Source organism: Garra rufa, chromosome 4 (assembly GCF_049309525.1).
Source record: "Garra rufa chromosome 4, GarRuf1.0, whole genome shotgun sequence".
Lineage (NCBI taxonomy): Eukaryota > Metazoa > Chordata > Actinopteri > Cypriniformes > Cyprinidae > Garra > Garra rufa.
Genome location: NC_133364.1, coordinates 10,153,256 through 10,177,864, shown reverse-complemented (window position 1 = coordinate 10,177,864; position 24,609 = coordinate 10,153,256). Strand labels below are relative to the sequence as shown.

The 24,609-nt window shown below is 37.9% G+C and overlaps 1 protein-coding gene across 1 annotated transcript; it reads left to right on the top strand.

Annotated features, from left to right (window-relative positions):
* Positions 1–1,518: 1,518 nt before the first annotated feature.
* On the top strand, positions 1,519–24,317 carry LOC141332741 (signal peptide, CUB and EGF-like domain-containing protein 1). Its single transcript, XM_073837704.1, has 16 exons — positions 1,519–1,522; positions 2,019–2,141; positions 9,765–9,881; positions 9,980–10,102; positions 10,187–10,306; positions 12,613–12,723; positions 15,102–15,218; positions 16,794–16,955; positions 17,071–17,274; positions 17,380–17,541; positions 19,060–19,227; positions 19,315–19,476; positions 19,552–19,749; positions 19,832–19,984; positions 21,357–21,436; positions 21,524–24,317. The coding sequence occupies exons 1-16, from the start codon at positions 1,519–1,521 to the stop codon at positions 21,674–21,676; spliced, it is 2,157 nt and encodes a 718-aa protein (XP_073693805.1). The 3' UTR covers positions 21,677–24,317.
* The last annotated feature ends 292 nt before the right edge of the window (positions 24,318–24,609 follow it).

Sequence of the window (24,609 nt, the reverse complement as noted above, 5' to 3'; positions counted from 1 at the left end):
TATCATTAGCCCCCTGCCTGCGCTAAGGAGCTATTGGAATAAAGTGCAGGTTTGTGTGCAAGTGTGTATTAGGGAAGTGTGAATGCTAAATCACTGTTAAATATTCCATTATGTCATTTGCACTATAATGTTTTTACTCTGTTAATGAATCAGCATGTTATATTAGTTATCAAGCTCTTAAACAACATCTTTTCAGTGCTGAGATTCTGATAATTTATTAATATGACTGTGGAATGACAGAAAATAGACTATTTTATTTTATTTTATTTTTAAAAATATAGTTTGGGTTTTACATAATCATCATTTACTATAATCATCATTTAATTTTAAGTTATCCAGGTACTGTACTTTGTTTTTCTTGAGTCAAAGTTTAGGTTTAATTTTTTTTTTTTTTATGTTTTTTTATTTTATTTATTTTATTTTATTCAAGTTGTGTGTTGCCTAAAATTCAAGCATGTATCCCTTTTATTTTATTTTATTTTATTTATTTTATTTATTTTATTTTATTTTATTTTATTTTATTTTATTTTATTTTATTTTATTTTATTTTATTTTATTTTATTTTATTTTATTTTATTTTATTTTATTTTATTTTATTTTATTTTATTTTATTTTATTTTATTCAAGCTGTGTGCATTGCCTAAAGGTTTTTACACATTTATGCAAAAAATTCAAGCATGTACTCCTTTTATTTTATTTTATTTAATAATTAATAAAACATTATAATTATATTTTAATTATAGTAATCATTATATTATTAATAATATAAGCTCATGTTTTAAAATTGTTGAGCAATTGTATATTATAATTGGAAATTATTATTAGAAATTATTTTAAAAAATACAAAATAGTTAAAAAAAACTTTTGCACCCTACACTGTTTTTTACCTAAATAATTCATATTAAAAGTATGCTACATATATTTGGTTATACCATTTAAAACGTTTGGGTACATTTATTTTATTTTATTTTATTTTATTTTATTCAAGCTGTGTGTGTTGCCTAAAGGTTCTCACATATAGAGTCTTATGTCTATAAAAGATTTGTGCTCTCCAGCAATCTTATAATGGAGATATAGAGCAAGTAACTAAATGTTTAACATCTTTAACAGACAAGTAGACAGGAAATAAACTGTCAGAGATGATAAAGCACTTCCTCTTGGTCACAAAAAGCCACTGACCTCACAGCACAGGCTCACACTTGCTTTTATCAGCCAACTCTAGTCGTCTGATGCTGCCGACATCTGAACCATTGAACCCTGACAAGAGGTTTGATGTTTAAGATGTTTAAAAGCAGACTATATTAAGTAATATTTTCAATATTTATATCAGTATCAACTTGACATTAGAAGGCCCTGAGCTGTTCTCCTCCTGTCATTTTCGTTTCACCATTTAACACATCAATCAAAGATACTTCAAAACTTCTAAAAAAGGTTATACTCCTGTCCTGTTTCTCTTTCTGTTTAATTTGTCTTCTGGAGAAATAGAGCTGTAGAGATGAATTATTCAGGGGGTGTAAAATGGGTAAGATTATGTGGATTTTAAATCCAGCAGGGTAAATTGTGGTCATATTTTATTTCATATTAAAATTTGAATCTGAATAAAATCCCTGCGTCATAGAACGGTGCCGCCCCATGTTCAGTTAGCATGTGTATCTGTGGTCTTAAGCTTAGTGGAAACTTTTTCCCACCTCAGTTCAGTTAATATTAGTGCAAGCCTGAGCCAAAGTGTGTTTGCTGCAGCTACTGAAATAACTGCAGAGGAAACCCCAAACTCCACACATACGCACACACACGCACAGTTTCCTACACATTTGTTGACGGGATTAGCTTTTATTGGGTTTGTGGACGGCGTGCCAGGGTTGGCTGATATATTTAAGATGATGTTGTGAAGCTGTGTATGTGGCTGCTTGTTTAGGAAAACTGTTTATATATCCAAAAAACTGTTTATGAGAATACTTCTACTGCTTTTACACCCCCATATCACCATTATTATCATTATCTCTCTCTCCTCTCTGCAGACATCGATGAATGTTTGGAGAATAATGGAGGCTGTGATCATTTCTGCCGGAACACGGTGGGCAGTTTTGAGTGCAGCTGTCAGAAAGGACACAAACTCCTGACTAACGAGCGCACCTGTCAAGGTGAGTCACTTTTTATACTGCATATTTTGCTTTCTGGGTGGATTTACAAATTAATGTTTTAGATGTACATAGTTCCCCTTCAGTCGTTTCACTAACCATGGTTATGCTGAAGTCCCGCCGCTCGTTCGCAAGCAGGCTCCCCTCGTCGTCTTCCCACGGCAGGTCATTGAGCTGTCAATGTTTTTCGGCCGCCGTCGTGAGACACGAGGGTGACATCACAGTTATTAAAAAAAAAAAAGAGTGCAGAACGTGCCGCCGGCATCCAAAGCCCTGCGACCTTCTGCACCTCAGCGTAGCCCCGTTGAGTTCCCAGAGCAGTACGCTTCCCCGCACGCCGGGCTGAGCGTCTCCTTTGGTACTCCTCAGGAAGATGAGATGTCTGACGCTGCGTCAGAGGGAGAGTCAGGGGGTGAGGCGGACGTCTCGGCGGCTCAGCGCCCCTTCGCGGTCGCTGCCCCGTCTGAGGTGGATGCCGAGCTCTCGGCTATGCTCCTGGCCTCGGGGTACCCCACAAAAAAAAAAAAGCCTCTGGCCGATCCTTCCAGGCTGGATGATTGGTTCGTGCACTTATGCCCGTGCGGTGCTGCCACCTGACGGGATCATCCGCGTCTCCTGTCTGGGGCGTGTGAGCGCTCGCCCGCACTCGCGGGCAGGGTGTACCGCGCCGCTGGACAGGCTGCCACTGCCTTGCACGCCATGGCGGCACTTCAGGTGTTCCAAGCTCAGGCGTTAAAACAGCTGCACGAGGGTGGTCCTGACCAAGGTGTGATGCAGGAACTCTTCAAAAAAAAAAAAAAAGGAGCTAGTTTCCTCACCTCTGGGGCCTCGGCCCCGAGTTCCCTTCTCGAGCAGCACTTCCACTCCTTGGAACTGGACTCGGAGCCGGATATCGCCAGCGCGGGAACCAGGGAAGAAGGTAAGCGCTGCTTATGGCAGTCAGACTTTTCTCCAGGACGTTCATCCTTCTGGGATCAGTCCCCTTCCCTCCCCCCCCCCAGGCTGCCCCACCGCGGTCACATCGGTCAACGCTCCCTTGATTCCCCTGACGACTCGGCTGGGAGCCTGGCTTCAAGATGCTCATGACGAGCTGCATGCTAACATGCAACCGTCTCCAGTATTGGTTTGCAGCCATCGACCTGGAGGGCGCCTACTTTCACGTCTCGATTCTCCCTCGACACAGACCCCTTCTGCGGTTTGCTTCGAGGGTCGAGCATGTCAGTACAAGGTGCTTCCATTTGGCCTGTCCCTCTCTCCCCGCGTCTTCACGAAGGTCGCGGGCATTCGCATTCTCAACCATCTCGACGACTGGCTTCTCATAGCTCACTCGCAAGATCTGTTGTGTGAACAGAGGGACCTGGTGCTTCGACACATCAGCCATCTGGGCCTTCAGGTCAACAGTGCAGAGGATCTCTTTCTCGGTGTGGAGCTGGACTCGGTCAACATGACAGCCCGCCTCACCAGCAAGAGCGCGCAGTCAGTGCTGTAGTGTCTGAAATCATTCAGACACAGGACAGCGGTCCCTCTCAAAATATAGAGGCTCCTGGGGCATATGACAGCTGCAGCCACAATCATGCCGCTGAGATTGCTTCATATGAGACCGCTATAGCACGATCGAGTCCCGAGATGGGCATGGCACCCTAGTTGCCGCCTAGTCAGACCGTGGCCCACCACGGGTTGAGGTGCCATGTGCAACGGGTAAGCAGCATCGGGCTCCTCGACAGGACCTCGACTGCAGCGGCATGTCAATTGCCTCGAGTTGTTGCCTGTGCTTCCGGCCCCTCGTCGCTTTAGACCGACGTTACGCCAGAAGCACGTGCTTGTTTGCACTACTACCACATATCACAGGTCAAAACTCGCCTGCCATCTGCTCCTACGGAGTCGAACGTAGCAGACATCGCTACATGCCATTCACATAAAACCAGGGAAACTCAACCGTGCAGCCGATCGGCTCTCACAGCAGTCCACCCACCCTGGAGAATGGCGACTCCACCCCTCCACAGTCCAGCTGAATTGGAGCCATTTCGGCAAGGCCCAGCTACATCTGCTCACCCTTCTCGAATCCTCCCGTTGCCAGTTGCTTTTCCTCAACAAAGTTGCACTGGCACACAGCTGGTCTCCGGGGCTCAAGTACGCCTTTTCCCCAGTGAGCCTCCTTGCACAGACCCTGTGCAAGATCAGGGAGGATGAGGAGCAAGTCCTGCTGGTTGCGCCACACTGGCCCACCCAGACCTGGTTCCCAGAACCCATTCCCCTCGCGGCAGCCCCTCCCTCGAAGATCCCCTTTACGAAAGACCTTCTTTCTCAGGGGATGGGCACAATTCGGCACCCCCGTCCCATAGAGCTGCTCCTGGACGAGACACGTCAGACCTCTCCGGCCTTCCACAAGCCGTGATAGAAACTATTACTCAGTCCTGAGCTCAGAGATGCACGATTGCAGTAGTGCTTTCCTTCCTGCAAGAGAAGTTGGAGCGCAGGCTGTCCCCTTCGACTCTCAAAGTGTACGTTGCTGCCATTGCAGCGTATCACGATGCAGTGGATGGAACATCCCTTGGTAAGCACCAACTCATCGTGAGGTTCCTGCGAGGTGCGAGAAGGATTAATCCTCCCAGACCGCACCTCATACCCTCTTGGGATCTCTCCATCACCCTCCGCGGCCTACGGGAAGCCCCATTTGAGCCACTTGCGTCAGTTTAGCTGAAATTCCTGTCACTTAAGACAGCGCTCCTGACTGCACTGGCCTCCATCAAGAGGGTAGGGGACCAACAAGCCTTCTCTGTCAGCAAAACGTGCCTTGAGTTCGGGCCCGGAGATTCTCACGTCATCCTGAGACCCCGGCCCAGTTATGTGCCCAAGGTTCCCACCACGCCCCTCCGCGATCAGGTGGTGAACCTGCAAGCTCTGCGCTGCTGTGCCCTGTTCGTGCTCTGCGCTTATACGTAGACCGTACTCGCCACTTCAGACGCACTGAGCAGCTCTTTGTCTGCTTCGGAGGTCAGCAGAAAGGGAATGCTGTCTCCAAACAGAGGTTGGCCCATTGGGTGGTGGAAGCCATCTCCCTGTCTTACTTGTATCAGGGAGAGCCATGCCCCTTAGGTGTTCGTGCCCACTCCACTAGGAGTGTTGCCTCATCCTATGCGTTGGCTCATGGTGCCTCACTAGCAGATATCTGTAGAGCTGCCGGCTGGGCGACACCTAATACCTTCGCTAGGTTCTACAACCTTTGCGTAGAGGTCGTTTCCTCCCGTGTCTTAACATAGACTTCAGGTGAGCGGGAGGACGGCTGGTGTTGGCTTGCTGCGCCATTCCCACGTGGATCCGTGCGCCATATTCCCACAATGTTCCCTCCGCCGAACCCTGGGTCCTCCATGCCCCGCAGTCAGGCCTAGATGCGGAGTAGTCCCTGACTGTGATCCTGCCTGGGTCTCCTTCGCCCTGCAGGTTGTGGCTATATTTTTCAATATTTCCAGCGGAGAAGACCGCTGTTTCCCTCGTGTATTCCTAAAAGCTTTATGGATATATTGAATTATTCTCATTTCCACATGTAAAGATCTCATGTGCTCCGCCCCCCCCAACCCATGCTTCAGTACATCTGGCATCCCTGTGGGGCCCCCTCTACTGGCCCCCAGGGCGTTGGGAAGGTTACGTTACAATTTCCATCTGCTGACACGTCCGCCTGTTAGCACGTGGGTTTGTACGTAACGCGGCATCAGGGTCGTGGCCTGTTCCATGGGTCTGTTCCCATATGTAACGTCGTAGTGAAACGACTGAAGGGGAACGTCTAGGTTACGAAGGTAACCCTCGTTCCCTGAAGGAGGGAACGGAGACGTTACATCCCCTGCCACGACCCTGGCGTCGCGCTGACACCGGCTCGATCCGGCTCCTCAGCGAAAACCTGAATGAGTGGTATTTGCATGCCAAGCCACTCCCCCATACATACGGGTATATAAGAGGGTGGCTTGGCATGCAAATACCACTCGCCAATGTTCATTGGCCTTTTGAATAATGCTCAGAGATGATTGGTCTCTCAGGTGAGTTCCCATATGTAACGTCTCCGTTCCCTCCTTCAGGGAACGAGGGTTACCTTCGTAACCTAGACGTTCTTTTACTAAGACATTTTATGATTGTACAGCTAAAAATAGCTGGACACAGATGAGACCGGAAGCCAGACCCATAAAATTTACAAATGGCTGCAGTTGCTCTTATGGGGAAAAAGTGGATAGTTTTCTTTCTTATGTGGAACAAAAAAGTAGATATTTAGCAAAATGTTCAGGCTGCTTTTAGACAAACAACAACGTAAAGCTCTAAAAATAATAAAAGTATTAAAATATCATATACAAGTATTATACAACTTCAAGCTCAAGTATTAAATATCAATCAAGAAGTATCAGAATGGCCCTAAATGTTGTTATTTTTTTTTATTAAGTGATAATCTTACTTTCCACTGTAGTTTTCTTCTGTTGAACAAAAAAGGAGATATTTAGCAAAATGTTCAGCCTGCTCATTTACTTATACAACTTCAAGCTCAAGTATTAATCAAAGGTATCAAAAATAAGAATGACATATTTAGCTAATGTTCAGGCTGCTCTTATACATACTTAAACCCTTAACTTAAACTTAAAACTCCAAAAATAACAATAAAAGTACAATAAAAATTACATTATATATTATGGTTTATTCAGAATTTTTGTTTGCTTAAAAAAAATCTTACTCTTAGCTGTAGCTCTCAAATTGCACTCATACTTGCATAACAACAGACCAAAAATGAAAATCCTGTCATTACTCACCCTAATGTCGTTTCAGACCTGTAAGACATTCGTTCATCTTCAGAACACAAATTAAGGTATTTTTGATGAAATCCAAAAACCTTGCATAGACAGCAACACAACTGACATGTTCAAGGCCCAGAAAGGTAGTAAGGACATCCTTAAAATGGTCCATGTGACAGTGGTTCAACAGTAATTTTATGAAGCTGCGAGAATACTTTTTGTGCACAAAGAAAACAAAAATAGTGATTTTATTTGACAATGTCACATCAGTCATGTCACATGGTCTATTTTAGCAATGTCCTTTTTATTATTCTGGGCCTTGAGAATGGTATTTGCATTGCTGTCTATGCAGGGTCAGATCGTAATTTGTGTTCCGAAGATGAACAAAGGTCTTACGGTTTGGAAGGACATCAGAGTGAGTAATTTGACATTTTTGGGTGAACTATCCCTTTAAACATCTGTTTGTTTATTGCAAAAAGCCATCCTACAACTTGAAAGTTTTAGAAAATAGTGCAGGCGTAGTTTTGTGGTACCTTTCTGGTGCTTTTTCCAGTTTTTGAGCTTAACACTCAATGTACACGGCCTGCTGTTTTTGTATGAAAAATAGCAGCATTAACATTCTTCGAGACATGTTCATTTTCATTTGAATAATTTCAATTTTGGATTTTGGACTAGTATTTAAAACCATTGATACCTGTGTTGGGTGACATGTGGATAGAGAAGCTGTCTACACACACTCTCCTGAACCTCCTCATCAAAAGCACCTCATGGACCGGCTGTTGTTTGGTTGGGATGCTGGCAAGCATTTTGCATCGTATAAGGTGTGTGTTTAGTTGAGTTTACTGGAGGTGAATGGTGGCAGATTCCTGAAAGCATGTTGAAGCACGAGTGGGAGTACAAACAGAAATTATTTTATTAAGCTAAACCAAAACACCACACCACCCTATTCCTGACTATCAATGTGTGGGGTGTGTATGTGTGTGTTTTTATTGAGGGGTGTGTTAGTAAAGCCCTCTGTTTTGGCTCTGCCAGCTCTGTCATTCTTTTTGTCATTCTTATCTCTTTTTGTATATTATCTGCCACAATTTTTTTGCCAATATTTTTATAGCTACACTTTTAGTTTTGAATTATTTATTTGCTTTTCTATTCTTTATGCCAGACAATCTATCAGGGGAAAAATAGCTGGCAGTCTGGTGTGGGTGTAACAGAAACTTTTTTAAAACATATTTAGACAGATAGGTAGATTGTTGCCAGGCTGTTTCTATGTGGTCTCTTTTTTGACGAAATCTTGGAGCTTTTTGACCCTGCATGGACAGAAACAAAATAACCACATTCAAGGTAAGATAGTAAGGAACTATTTCATGTGACAACAGTGGATCAACCATAATATTACAAAGCTATGCGAATACTTTTTGTGCACAAAGAAAACTAAAATAACGACTTTATTTAACAATTTCTTCTTCTTCTGTGTCAGTCTTTGACTCGTAGCTTCATAAAATTATGGTTGAACTACTGATGTCACATGAACTATTTTAACAATGTCCTTACTACCTTTCTGTGCCTTAAATGTTGTGTTGCTGTCTGCGCAGGTTCAGAAAGCTCTGAAATTCCATCAGAAATATCTTAATTTGTGTTCCAAAGATGAACAAAGGTCTTTTTGGGTCAGCAAACCCTTTTAGTAACCGAAATTAGATTTTTTTCTCCCAGGACGCACTGATTGGATATGACGCACCAATAAGCAGTAAGCAGGATAAAAGCACAAGGATTCCAATATTCTCAGATCGATTTCAGGCCTCATTCATCTGTGGAAATAAATCAGATGTAAATTTGATACGTGCATTTGCGTCTGCTTTGTGAGCGGCCAGATTGGATATTCCCCAGTTAATACGAGTTGTACGTCATTGAAAAAAATGATGGTGGTGATTGACATCAACTCAGGTGGACGCTTTTCCGGGCAGTGTTGCCAAGTCCATGGTTTTCCTGCAAAATTGGGCTATCTTTTACACTGTTACTGCTGTTTTTTTATTTATTTATTTTAGGTTAAAGCAATCTCTTCCTTTCCCCAGAATGCAATTTTGAGCGAGGGGGCCCCCGATAGAGGGGAAAACTGCTTGAAAAAAACATGGACTAGTTTTGATAGTTTTGTTTTGCAGACCTGGCAACTCTGTTCCCTTGTCAGTATATGTACTGTATGTTAGGTTGTTTCATCAGTTCTATAGTGTAAATACAAATTTGTGACCCTGGATCACAAAACCAGTCATAAGGGTCATTTGTAAATGAGATATAAGCTTTCCATTGATGTCTGGTTTGTTAGGATAGGACCATATTTCACCGAGATACAACTATTTGAAAATCTGAGGGTGCAAAAAAATCACAATACTAAGAAAATCGCTTTTGAAGTTGTCCAAATAGTTCTTAGCAATGCACATTACTAATCAAAAATTTAGTTTTGATATATTTACGGTAGAAAATTTACAAAATATCTTCATGGAACATGATCTTTACTTAATATCCTAATGATTTTTGGCATAAAAGAAAAATAGATAATTTTGACCCATACAATATATTTTTGACTATTGCTGCAAATATACCCGGTTTTGTTGCCCAGGGTCACATATTAGATATGGGTCACTTTTAAAAGAAGGTGTTAGCTGATCATCCCAAAAAAATGTCTATATAGTCAACAAATTCAGAATTTTGTCAAAAGAGTGGGCTTTTTTTTGTCTTTTAGGATACTGATGGTGAGTATCCAAGGATCCTGATGAAATCACCATTTTAGGGTTCATTTTTACTGCGAGCCAGGAAATTATTACACACAAGTGATTTGCTTTAATGCTATTGTGTGCTTTCTCTGCAGATATTGACGAGTGCTCCTTTGAGAGGACATGTGACCACATCTGCATCAACTACCCGGGAAGCTTCGAGTGTGTGTGTCACAAAGGTTACAGTCTCTATGGTCTCACACACTGCGGAGGTGAGTTCACAATCTCAAAACCAGCCAGTTCTCCACAATCTTTTAAATAAAAAAAGCCACACTCTGATAGACAAACTCATTTCTAATTTGTTTGACAGATATTGATGAGTGTAGCATTAATAACGGGAGCTGTGAATACGGCTGCGTGAACACACCGGGCAGCTACGAGTGTGTGTGTCCTCCTGGCCAAAAGCTCCATTGGAACAAGAAAGACTGTGTTGGTAAGTCTTCCCTGCATTCCTAGTCTCAAAATATCCCATAATGTTTGCCGTTTCCATGGTAACCATATCTCGCTTGTCCCTCAGAGGCGGTAAAATGCCTCCCGAATGGGAAGCCGGCACCTCGCGCTCAGCTCAGCTGCACCAAGACAGGTGGAGGGGAGGTGTGCTCACTATCCTGTCCATCAAACGCCCTTTTCTTGGCAGGTTAGTCCTCACTTTTTTGGAATTTCTGTTTTCGGATACGTTCAATGCCGTTTGATTTGTTAAACTTGAAAAATGCACTTTATAAATGGTAGATTTCATACAGCTAAAAGGAAATTGTTGATTTAGAACATTCACTCCGTTTATGGTTATTGGCACAAACAGTTGCTGCCCTCTAGTGGGTCAGATCTTACATCACATGTGCCAGAGACATAGGGTCATGCTTGGTTTCTGCCTCGATGCATTAATCAAAGATGATATAATGAGCGAAAACTAGCCAGAAATGAGGAACTGTATGAGAACTAAGTGTGCTACAACTCACAGTTCTTGTAAAGCCGTTGAATTGTCATAACTGTAAATGTTAGATGACTAAACAAACCATAAAAGGCAAAATACGTACAATTGGCTTGACCAGAGGACTCATGCAAATGTGATTTTTGACCTTCTGTGAGAAAGTGACTGGAAAGGAATGTTGCGACGATATTTCATAAGTACATCTATCATCTCTGTAGACTGATTTGGTAAAAGTATTAAGGTGTTAGATGTCCAAAACTGGTCTCTGACAAATTTTATGCAGGGACCATCGGCTTTGAGGAATGTGCATAAACATATTAACACCCAGAAGTAACCTTCAGGTCCTGATTCACTAAACTGTGATTTGTCCACACAAGGGCCACATTCTCACCCACTATAATTTAAAAAACATGTACACTTTAGTCTAATTTGCAGTACAAAACTTGTTGAAAATATCTAAGCATCCTTAAAGTAAATTAGTTTCAGAAAATGTTTTTCCTGCTTGCTTGAAACACAAATCTACTAAAATACAGTGTATTTTGATTTTAAATTATGTTCTTTAAAAACAAGTTTTAAACAAATTTCGATCATTTTTTAAATAGAAAACAAGAAAAAATAGTGTATATTATAACAGCTAACTATAAAATATATTATGCATTACAAAAATGAATTATTCAACAATCTTAAAATAGTTTCAAAGAATATACATATTTTTCTTATAACCCCATTGGTACATTTTTATTTATTTCTTTTTTAAGCACAAATTTACTGAATTTTATGTTAAAATCAGAGGATATATTTCAAAAATTGGTTTGCATTATAAAAAGTTAACATGTATTAAATTAAATATATTATATATTATATATATATATAATATATATATATTATATAAATATATTATTAAATTAAATATAGTATGCACTACAAAAAAAATAAGTATTTAAAATAAATGTACAGAGAATGTTTAATATTTAAGTCTTCACCTCATTGTTTTTTCTTGATGTAGGCAAAAAATAACTAAAAATGAAATTATGTGCATTGTTATATGATAAAAAAAATGTTTAAATGAATTAAAAAAGGTTGTCAATGCAGTACATGTACACAGAAAGTAGTGTGCATTATAGAAGCTAATATGTATAAAATCTATTATGCACTACAAAAATAAATATGTGACCCTGGACCACAAAACCAGTCATAGGTAAAGGTAATTTTTTTAATTGAATTGAGATTTATACATAATCAGAAAGCTGAATAAAAAAAGCCTTTAAAATTGTCCTAATGAAGTTCTTAGCAATGCATTTTACTAATCAAAAATTCGGTTTTGATATATTTACGGTTGCAAATTTACAAAATATCTTCATGGAACATGATCTTTACTTAATATCCTAATGATTATTGGCATCAAAGACAAATCGATAATTTTGACCCATACAGTGTATTTTTGCCTATTGCTACAAATATACCTGTGCTAGTTAAGACTGGTTTTGTGGTCCAGGGTCACATATGCACTAATATAAAGTGTGTACTAATAGTATAAATCAAATGAATAAAATCACATTTTCATCTGTAAATAAGATCCATGTGAATCTAAGTATTAGAGTATTTATTTTTGTGAGTGTGTGTGTTTATGACTGTTGGATTCTCTGTCCGTGTGTGTGTTTTAATGGTCTCCCCGGGTTCACACAGTGAGCACTAAAGCTGTATAAAACCTCTTTTAATCCTGTTCACCCGGGGTCTGTAGCCTCACGCCAACAGAAATATTCAGCCTGCCATTGGACGATTTGTGGCAAGGCCGAAGTCAGGCCAATGAGTCTCTAGACAACTTCCCAGTACTCTGTCATCCTGACAGCCAACCCTCTCCACTCACACACACATACATCATACGCACGCACTACAAAACGTTACTCAGGTGCATGCAGCACCTTGACCTGGGACATCTGTTTAAAAGCTTTTTTTCTCTCTGTGTGTGTGTGTGTGTGTGTGTGTGTGTGTGTGTGTGTGTGTGTGTGATTTAGATTCTGAGAACAGTTACACTCTGAGCTGCGGTGTACCTGTCCAGCCAGGTAAAGTTCCTGTGAAGAGAAACATCACTACTTCCAGCAGTAGCTCCCTGCAAACCTGCACAGGTACATCTTACATTTGTCTGCATGCTGTACTGATTTGTTCTCTCTGAGATAAAGGCTACATTCTCTCTCATATGTTTGTATGTTACTACACTCAAGTATGCACTACAAACAGTAGTCTAGCATGCAAAGCTAGTATTCACTATAAAGTACAGCATGCACTAGTACAAAACATTCTTTGATTCACAGAAATGCCATACACCTGCTTTTCGTGTTTCCTTTCCTTCCATTCCTGTTTTCTTCTTTCCTTCTTTCCTTTTCTTTCTCTTATTTATTTTACCATTTAATTTCATCCCAATTCTGTTTTGGATTTTTTTTGTTTTTCTGTTCAGTTTTGTTTTTCTCATTCAGTTTCCTATTTCCTTTTCTTTGTCACTTTTTCCCTTTCTTTCCTTTCCTTTCCTTTCCTTTCCTTTCCTTTCCTTTCCTTTCCTTTCCTTTCCTTTCCTTTCCTTTCCTTTCCTTTCCTTTCCTTTCCTTTCCTTTCCTTTCCTTTCATTGTCCTGTTTTCAATTAATTTCCTGTTTCGTTTTTTGCAGTCTCTTCTCCAGTTTCCTATTTCATTTCTTTTATTGCTTTTTCTTTTCTTTTCTTTTCTTTTCTTTTCTTTTCTTTTCATGTTTCCTTTCCTTTTTCTCTTTTCCTTTTCCCTTTTTCTTTTCCTGTACTTGATCTTTTTTCCTTTTTTTCTTCCCATGATATCTTCTCCTTTTTCCACTTTCCTTTCCTTTCCTTTCCTTTCCTTTCCTTTCCTTTCCTTTCCTTTCCTTTCCTTATCAGATTCTGTTCATTCACTTATTCTTCTTTTTCCTGTTTCCCATGATCTTCTCTCCCTTTTCTGTTTTCCTCTTTCCATTCCTTTTCTTCCATTTTCTTTCATTTTCTTTTCCTGTCTATTTTCCTTTCCTTTTTCCTTTTCTGATTCCTTTCCTTCACCTCTTCTTCTTTCCCTGTTTCTTTTCCTTTTCTTTATCTTTTCTCCTGTTTCCTTTTTTCTTTCCATGATGTTCTCTCCTTTATCTGTTTTCCTCTTTCCTTTCCTTTCCTTTTCTTTCCTTTCCTTTCACCTCTTTCCTTTCCTTGTTTCTTTTCCTTTATCTTTTCCCAGTTTCTTTTCCTTTTCTTTATATTTTCTCCTGTTTCCTTTTTTCTTTCCATGATCTTCTCTCCCTTTTCTTTTTTCCCCTTTCCTTTCCTTTCCTTTCCCTTTTCCTTCACCTCTTTTTCTTTTTCTTTTCCTTGTTTCTTTTCCTTTATCTTATCTTGTGTTTCCTTATTTCTTTTTATGATCTTCTCTCCCTTTCCTTTCCTTTCCTTTCCAATTCCTAAGAGGCTCAGGTGTATCTTTTTCATGTTTACTTTTCTTTATCTCCTCTCTCCTGTTCCTTCCATTCCATTTATTTCCACGCACCATAAGTCTAGTATTCCTTACTTCTCAGCCTCTCGGTTCACTCAGTACAAGGGCACAGACGTTCACATACCTTTGCCTCATTTTTGGCCCCTGCAGCAGAGATCAGACAGGACAACTGTAAACGAGTCATGTGGCATGACCTGTTCCACTCCATTACATTGCATGACAGACACTGGATCACTAATACAGAGCTCAGCCACAGATCTGCGAGGAGAATTAGGACAGGTCCTATCATTCAACCCTGCTGAGGTCACAAACACGCTACTATTATCCCCAGTACTCTCTCTTTCCCAGCTCTCAGAATTCAACATTCCCCATGTGGTTCGTTGTGTAGATTTTGGACAGCAAAGCAAGGCTCAAACAGACAGACAGACTGCTTAGAAATACTCTCGCATACGCACACACACACACACATGCCGCTTCTTGTTTTGGACAGCATACATAGGAATGCTGTGAACCTGAGTAAATGACTCTGTGCTGGCTGCACGTCTACATGATGACAGATTTGAAATACATAGACGGGATTCTACCACAGCGGCTCCTGAGGGCCTCTACACACGGGGCCCGGGGAGAACGAGTAAACAGACGGTTCACGCTCAATTCACACATTCTGAAAAAAAAAAAAAACACATCGCTGAAAGGTTCACTACCAAACTCCTGCTGCCGTGTCCAAAACCGCCACACGCTCGATATGGTTCTAAAAGACCAGCTGAAGTCCTCACCCGCAGTGTGTTCTCACTTCAACTCCTGACCCTTCGTCTCCCTTCGTTCTCTCACCGACTTTGGACTTGTCGTGCTAAACTAGATACTCACATTTTTAATGCTTTGGAATGGGCCGCTCAGCCCACAGGACAGATTTAGTGTGTTTGAATGTTGGATTTCTAAAAGGCCTCATATTTTGTTGTTTTCCATGATTATTGTCCAAACCGTGCAAGTGAAAGTGAGACTTTGCCGATTTCCTGTCCATCAGAGATGCTGGCCCAGCCTGTGAAGCAGAAAGCACGCTTCAAGATCAAAGACGCCAAGTGCCACCTGAGACCCCGCAATAAGGAGAAACACAGGGATATGGGAAAGCAGGGCCTTCAGGGTGAGAAATAACACACCAAACACTGCACATTTAAAAATATGTTTTCATAAAATATTCTTTCTTTTATGATTTTTCCTATTACCTTTTCATTTCCTGTCTCCTGTTTTCTTTCCCTTTTCTCTTTTTCTTTGTCCTGTTTCCTTTCCTTTTATTTATTTACTATTTACTTCTTATTGTTTTCTTTTTTACATTATTTTTTCATTTCCTGTTTCCTTTTTTCTGTTTACTTTATATTGTCTTTTCTTGTTTCCTTTTTTCCTTTTGTTTCCTGATTCCTACTTTTTACTTTCATTTTTCTCTCTTCTCCTTTGTCTTGTTTTCTTTACTTTTTCTTTCCTCTTCTTCTTTTCTTTTACCTTTTTCTTTCCTGCCTCCTGTTTTCTTTCATTTTTCCTCCTCCTCTGTTTCCTGTTACTTTTACATTTTTTTTATTCCTTTGTCATTTTATGTCTGCTGTTTTCTTTCCTGTTTCTTCTTATTGGTCCGATTTCCTTTCCTTGCAATTTTCCTGTTTTATTTCCTTTTCATTGTCTTCTCCTTTTTTACTTTTTCTTTTCATTTCCTGTTTACATTTTCTTTTCTTGTTTCCTTTTCCTCTTCCCTTTTTGTTTCCTGATTCCTACTTTTTTCTTCTTTTTTTGTCCTGCTTTCCTTTCTGTTTCCTCCTCTTCTGTTTCCTGTTACTTTTACATTTTTCCACTTTCTTTGCTTTTCCTGTTCCCTTTTCATTTCCTGTCTCCCATTTTATTTTCATTTTTTCTTTTTCTTTGTCCTATTCACATGCAGTTTTCCTGCTTTTTTTACTTTTTGGATTCTGCTTTTTTGCGTTATTCATTTTCTTTTTCTTGTTTCCTTTTACTTCTTCTTGTCCTGTTTCCTTTACATTTTCTTTACTTGTCTCCTCTTCCTTTTCATTTTTCTTTTTTGTTTCATGATTTTTCCTTCCTGTTTTCTTTCTTGTTTCCTGTGTCTTTTTCCTGTTTTCTTTTTCTTTTTCTTTGTTCTATTTCAATTTTTCTGTTTCATTTACTTTTTAATGTATTTTCCTTTTGTTACCTTATTTTTTCATTTCTTGTTTATATTTTCTTTTCTCGTCTCCTGATCTTTTTTCTTTTCCTTTTTTGTTTCCTGATTAATTATTCCTTTCCTTTTTTCCTCTTCTCCATTTTCCTTTTTTCTTTCCTTGCAATTGTCCTGCTTCCTTTACATTTTTTTCTTTTCTACCTTTTCCTTTTTATTTTCTTTTACATTTTTCTTCTCCATTTTCATATTTTTCTTGTTCCTTGTTTCTCTTTCCCTTTTTCTCTCTTTGTTCCCATTACCTTTTATCTTGTCCTTTTCACTTTTTCCCAGTTTCTCTTTTCACTTCTACTTTTTTTTGCTATTTCCTCTTCCTGTTTACTGTCCTTTTCATATTTCTTTTTCTTGTTTTGTTTGCTTTTTTTGCTTTTCATTTCAATTTTCTGTCTCCTATTTGTTTCCCTATCCCTTATCCACTCTTCCTTTTTTTCCTGATTTTATTATTTATTTATTTTTTTCATTTTTCTTCACCTTTTATCTTTTCTTTTCTTTCAGCAGCAGGTCAGTTCCCCTGCACAGATGACTGTCAGGTGACATTTGTGAATCTGAAGTGCGACTCGTCCAAAAAGCGCCGTCGTGGCCGCAAATCTCCATCCAAGGAAGTCTCCCACATCACAGCAGAGTTTGAGATGGAAATGAAAGAAGAGGAAGCCTCAGGTAACATTGCCTTCATGTGTGTATGGTAGTTCTCTCTGCGTTCTCATTTCCATGTCATACCGTCTGAGACTTTAGAATGCAAATATGATCATTTTTGTCTGTATTTACATGCCAGAATCGTGTAATGTAGACTGTGTGCGTGAGAAGACCAAACAGAGGCTGCAGAATGCCATGCGCACATTAAGGAAGTCCATCAGTAAGCAACAATTCTACATTCAGTTCTCCGGCACGGCATACGAGGTGGCCCAGCGTGCCGTGCGGCAGACAGAAGGAGATGAGACTTGCAGTATAGGACAGGTCCTCACCGACGGGAAGTGTGGTGAGCATTTTGTGAAACGCTTTTATTTTCTGATGAGGTGTATTAAAGACAGTTTCATAAGTCTGTTTGTCTGGGTGCGCTTCTGTGTGTTCGTGTGTCTCCCAGTCAGCTGCGGTGTGGGAACGTTCTACAGCGGAGAACAGGAACAGTGCATGATATGTCCACCAGGAACCTATCAGGACCGGGAGGGTCAGCTGTCCTGCGAACCCTGCCCCAGCACGGAGGGACAGGGCATCGCAGGGGCCAAGAACGTCTCGGAGTGCGGAGGTGTGTGTTATCAAACACTCAATCAATGAATAGCTTTGTGATGGTAATGAAATGCTTATTGATTATTGGAGCTGATTGATTCGAAACCTTGTTTTAAAATGAATCAATAGATTTTGAAATTCAGGGTCAATATAGCCTGAAAATCCCAGAATTGCTCATTATCATGCAAATGCATGATCTCATATTAAGGACTGAGCCAAGTCTGGATCAATTTGACCATTTGAGCAGCTCAAGCAAGACCACACCTCAATACTAATCCATTTTTAAGTGATTCTCATACGTGCTGCAGTGCACATAATGCTCACAAATCCTTCAGTACTTCAGTTCAGTTCACTATTGATTGAAGTCTCTTTGCTTTTAGCTCCCCCTTGTGGAATTATAATTTCGTGATGCAAAACTGATGAACATCATGAAACACTTTTCTGTTTATGTACTTATTAGCTAAATATCCAGGCTGTGCATTTCTATACAGTGGTTGTGAATAGAAACAGGAGCTGAAGCTGTGGAAAAGAACAAAAAAGCACAATAAAAGCACCATAAAAGTAGACTAGACTACTTTTCTGTTGTTCTTTTTCATTTTATTTTTATATTTAATTTTAAATTTTTATTTTTTTCACAACAGAAACATGTTGTGTTCCTTTTTGTTTGAACTATATAATGAATGAATGAATGAATGAATGAATTAGAAGCTGATGCGGCAATAAACTTAAATCAAATCAATTAATTTATTTATTTTAAAAAACTGAAATTAGTTATTTGATTAAAAAACAGATAATTGTTGTTACATTTAGTTTGAACTATATATTTTAATTTGTTCATTTTTTTAAACAAATTTGTTGTTACTTTCTGTTTGAACTATATATTTAGTTTTATTTATTTTATTTATTTAAAAAAAACTGAAATTAGTTGTGTTCCTTTTTGTTTGAACTATATTTTTTAAATTATTTATTTATTTTATTAAAAAACAGAAATTAGTTGTGTTACTTTTTGTTTGAACTATATAGTTTAATGTATTTATTTATTTTATTTTAAAAAGCAACAAATTTGTTGTTACTTTTTATTTGAACTATATATTTTGTTTTATTAATTTTTTATAAAAAATTTATTAAGAAATGTGTTGTGTTCCTTTTTGTATGATATATATATATATATATATATATATATATATATATATATATATATATATATTAATTACTTTATTTATAACTATTTTATTTAGTTACTTAATTTATTTATTTCATTTAAATAGTGTTCTTTTTTATTTGAGCTATATATTTTATTTTATTAGGTAAGTAATTACTTTGTATATTTATTTATTTTATTAAAAAAATTGTTGTGTTACTCTTTGTTTGAACTATTTACTTATTTATTTATTTGTTTGGACTGTTCCCTATTTCAGTTAAATATAACAATGGCACATCCATTAACATTCAGCATGTGGGCATTAAATTTAATTGAAGGTGACAAATTTGATTTAATTTTATTATTTTTTACATTTGACTCTTTCTGTGGTTGTAGGCCAGTGTCCCGCCGGTCAGTTCTCTAGTGATGGTTTCCGTCCATGTCAGCCATGTGCGCTGGGAACCTTCCAGCCTGAGCCGGGCCGTGTTTTGTGTTTCCCTTGTGGAGGAGGACTCATGACCAAACATATGGGCAGCACGTCCTTCAGAGACTGTGAAGCCAAAGGTATGCTGAAAAACAGCAACGCCTGGATAACACTTCACAGTCTTATGTACTCATATACTTTGCATTCTCTCTTCCACATATTTTCAGTTCACTGTGCTCTCGGGCATTATTACAATGCCACCACACACCGGTGCATCCGTTGTCCAGCTGGTACATATCAGTCTGAATCCGGACAGAACTACTGCATCACCTGCCCTGGAAACACCACTACAGATTTTGATGGAGCTAACAATGTATCTCACTGTAAAAGTAAGATACTTGCAAATTCACTCACAGATCACACAACAAGCAGTGAATTCAAGAGTCTGTCTGTTTTGTTTGCAGATCAGCTGTGTGGTGGTGAGCTGGGAGATTTTATGGGCTACATCGAATCTCCCAACTATCCTGGTGACTATCCGTCTAATGTCAATTGTGTCTGGACCATTAACCCTCCGAACAAGAGGCGCATCCTTATTGTCGTACCTGAGATCTTCCTTCCTATTGAGGATGAGTGTGGGGATGTTCTTGTCATGAGGAAGAGTGGTAGGTATACCTGTCGTTTTGCATGCTGGTTAATTATTGCAGAAAGAATCCAAGTTATTGAGATCCTCACCTCTCTTTTTAGCCCAGCCCACTTCCATTACGACTTATGAGACGTGCCAAACTTACGAGCGACCGATCGCCTTTACCTCCCGTTCACGCAAGCTGTGGATCCAGTTCAAATCGAATGAGGGAAACAGTGGAAAGGGATTTCAAGTTCCGTATGTCACATACGACGGTAAGATTAAGATATAGCCCAAACACATTCACATACAGTAGGTTTAGAAATTAAAGAAAAGATTGAATGATTAGCCAGTGTATAACTGTTCAAAATTTTGTGGGCAGATTTTTTAATACTTTAACAATGCATTAAAATTGCATTGAAAAGGTGACAGCAAAGGCAATGATGTGTATAATGTTACAGAAGATTTTTTTAATTGTGAATACATTTTTTACTTTGAATAAATTTTGTGCCATTTTCATTGTTGTTTTTGAGCAGCAAATTTGCATATTATGATCATTTCTGAAGGATCGTGTGACTCTAAAGGCTGGAGTACATTTTATATATTTTTTAATTTTTTTTTTATAAAATATTATGTTACATAACATTTATTAAATGCAGCTTCTTTCATAAATATTACCAAAATGTACACACTAAAATTTTAAACAAAATAGCGTAATAAGTTATTTATTATTCATTATATATTATTGTTAGTTAATTAATCAATTAATTCATTAATAATATTACTCTTTTTACATTTTTTTTTTAAATAAATGAAACCTTCTTTCATAAATATTTCACAAAATTTACTAAACTTTTAAACAGTATTATTTAATAATTAATAATAATAATGAATTATTTATTACATAACATTGTTAATTAACTAATTATTTTTTTGCTGTTTTTTTATTAAATAAATGCTGACTTCTTTCATAAATATTGCCAAAATGTACTTACCCTAAACTTTTAAACAATATTATGTATTAATAACATTATTTATTTATTCATACATTCAGTGTTATTGTTAATTCATAATTAAATAATTAATAATATTACTGTTTTTTTAATTTGAATTTCATAAATATTGCCAAACAGTACTCACCCTAAACTTTTTAAACAATATTATGTATTAGTAATTCATTCATTCATTAGATATTATTGTTAATTCATTAAATAATTAATTAAAAATATAACAATTTTTACTGTTTTTTAATTAAATAAATGCTGTCTTCTTTCATAAATTTATGCCAAAATTTACTCACCCTTAACTTTTAAACAATATTATGTAACAATCATATTTATTTATTACATAACATTAATTAATTAATATTACTGTTTTTACTGTTTGTTTATTAAATAAATGCAGATTTCTTCATAAATATTGTTGTATATTATTCATAAATATTAGTTGAAGGACTGAACCGTTGGAATAAAGAGATGACACTTCACAAATGAAATGCATAACACATTAACAATCATTATTTTAAGAAAAGAGATTTGAAAATCTGTAGAAACTGTAATAAATAAATAAATACAAAGATGTATACATAAATACATACTACATATATCAGTATTTTGTTGTTAAAGCATTGTGTTTTTGTCCTTACAGAAGACTACCAGCAACTCATAGAGGACATTGTTCGAGACGGTCGACTTTACGCCTCAGAAAACCACCAGGAGATATTAAAAGTGAGCATGTATTTTCACCACAGCAAGTAACTGTAATCAGACTTGACTTTATCCACCACTTTTGATTCTCTGTTTCTGTGTTTCCAGGATAAGAAGCTGATTAAAGCTCTGTTTGATGTGCTGGCTCACCCTCATAACTACTTTAAATACACCGTGCAGGAATCAAAGGAGATGTTCCCACGTTCCTTTATCAAACTGCTACGCTCAAAAGTCTCTAGGTTTCTACGGCCGTATAAATAGAAACCCTGAACATTTCTTCCACGACCCCGGCTCTATCCCCATCTCTCTTCCTGTCTTTTCTCCACTAGCTCCCAGAAGGCCTCACTACTGCAAGAAGATAAAGACGTTTGGCCTTCTTCCTGTCTGAGATTTGTCCCTTCTTGTCTTTGTTCGTTTTTTTGTTTGCTAATATTTATGTGCTTGATTTTGCAAAAGCCCTCTTCGGATGTTTGATATCTACAGTATATATTTGTATATGTATGTATGTATATATATATGTGTGTGTGTGTGTGTGTGTGTGTGTGTGTGCGTACAAAAAAAAAATGTGCAAGCTTATGGCGTATTAGGACACATACAGACACACACAGATATATATTCTCATTTTGAAAAGGTTATTTTCATGCCCCTAATGTGCACAAGGGGTTTTAATATCCTAGTGCACTTAAAGTTTTCTTTTCAAACTGTATGAGAAAGGAATCGCAACATAAAAGACAAAGACAAATGAAAGAAAAAGGAAAAAAAACAAGATAAAAGACAAAGACTACCTGTCCGTACGAGAGTTAGAGTTATGTGTACATTGTTAAACTAGTATTTGGAGCTTCAATTGCACTTGAATTTTATATTGTAGAGAGTAAGGAATTTAAGTTACTTTTTTTGTTGTTGTATAGAGATGTTTTACTTTGGTTGTAGAAACATGAAATGTCTAAACTTGCCCCACAGGATAAAGAAAGATATTCTCACCCATCCCTCTCCTGAAAGCAGAAGCAGATTTCATAATAATCATCTCATAATACGGTTTTTGCAGTTTGATATCAAGTGTTGAAGTACCATAATGTTTCGCTTGGTTTGAAGCCTGATAAATATAAGATTGCTTCATGGAACATTTGGAGAAATTGTAAATATTGGCAAGTCAGATTTTTATTTGCGCTGGTTTTGTCATGAGTTTTGTTTCAAAACAAGAAAGAACTCCATTTGGATAAGAGACTTATGGTCTATTACATAGTTATAACACATTTATTACATAGTAATAACATATCACCTTTGTGCTGTGCACAAAGACACATATTTTGCTCTTCTTGTTGAACTGTGGATGAAATTCAGAGGCTGTTTGTGGAAAAGATGACATACCTGAAGTATGTGAATGTTGACAAGCTGAAAAAAATCCAGAGATTAGCTCATTTCCCCTCGTGAATCAGCAGAATACACTTGTAGGAAGACAAAAAAAGATAATGTGAGTGTCTATGTGTAGTTCTGGTATGTTTTTATTTAATATTATTTGCCATTTTGTGAAAACTGATGTAGTTATCTTTTTGCAAATGGATATCTACCTTTGTCTTTAAGGTGAAAGTAAGCTTATGGGTGAGACTTCCGGTTCATTAGTCGCTATAGAAGAATAACAACATGCAGTAAACGGTAAATCTGTTTGCATTACAAACCAGTGTGTTCATAGTAATATAATATATTCAAATAATATGGTAAGACAACAATTTGCAATATTAAGCAGCAAAACAATCTGCTTTGTACGGCTTAAAATAGACGTGAATGAGACCTGAAGCCAGACCCGTAACATTTACAAATGGCCACGCCCGCTCTTATGCTGATGATACACTGGGCAACTTTTTGAGCAATGTTGCCGGGCAACTTTGGCAAATGTTGCCGTCAATGGGCACCCAGGTGAGATATAAAGCCCACGACTGATCTAAATTATTCAGATAGAAATTTGTTACCTATTCTCAATGGGAAAGTGCCCAAGCAACATTGCTAAAAAAAAAAAGTTGCCCGATTAAATTGCTCAAAAAGTTGCCCTGTGTATCATCAGCCTTACGGGAAGAAAATGGAATGGTGGATAGGAGTGTGAAAAAAGAGGAAAAATAAACCAAACCACAAACATCTACAGCAAATGTGCCATAAAGTCAGAAGTACAAATAATATTAACTGCGTTTTACAGTATTCTGCATAGTTTTGCATATATTCCAGTTTGAAAGGAATGGACGGAGTGATCGTGCTAAAGCTGCTTTGTTATATGAGCACTTATTCATGCTTGTATTTCTAATATCCACATATGGACAGGAAAAACACACATTCACTTTTGCATCAAGCATAAATAACCATACCTTCATGCATGCACACACAATGCATTACCTAATCCGTATTATTATGCTAGCACGGTAATTTATGATTTGTGAGATAACCGCAGGTTGTCATTGATCTTTTTTTGTGTTAATCACGTTATAGTCTCATCTGTTGCCATTAGAAAAGAAGACGACGAATGTTTGACATGTAAAATCAACTAACACACACACCTCGACGGTTTCACACACATAGATATAACTACTTTTCCCCTCAAATGGAGAGAGAGAGAGTGACTGAAGACTGCTGCTGGCGTGATTTGTAAGCTTTATGAACACAGATGTGTAAATGATGTACAAATGTTAGTTTTTTTTTTAAGTTAATATTTACAGTAGAAGGAGACTATGCTGGGGAAGGTGACAGTCTGACATGTACAGGACTGTTCTGGAAGGCTCTGTTGATATCATGCTAAATGACCGCATTACAAAAGAATGAACAATTCAGTAGTGTGAAAACAACCCCAGAAGATGTGTAGAAGAGAATGGGAACTGTTGTTAGGACCTCACTTTATTAATAAATCATTCAAATCGTATGCTGCGTGTCTTATGCTGGTCTTTTAGGTTTCATTTAAGCATCTTGTAGCAATAGGCAAAAATACATTGTATGGGTCAAGATTTTTCTTTTATGCCAAAAATCATTAGGATATTAAGTAAAGATTATGTTCCATGAAGATTTTTGCAAACTTCCTACCGTGATTGTACCAAAACTTAAGTTAATTAAGTTTATTTGTTTATTTAATAAGTTAATTTGTCGCCCTCTTGTGTTCATATTAATGTATCCTAAAATATACTACAGACGTCTCCCCACAAAGGGGCAGTATGCAC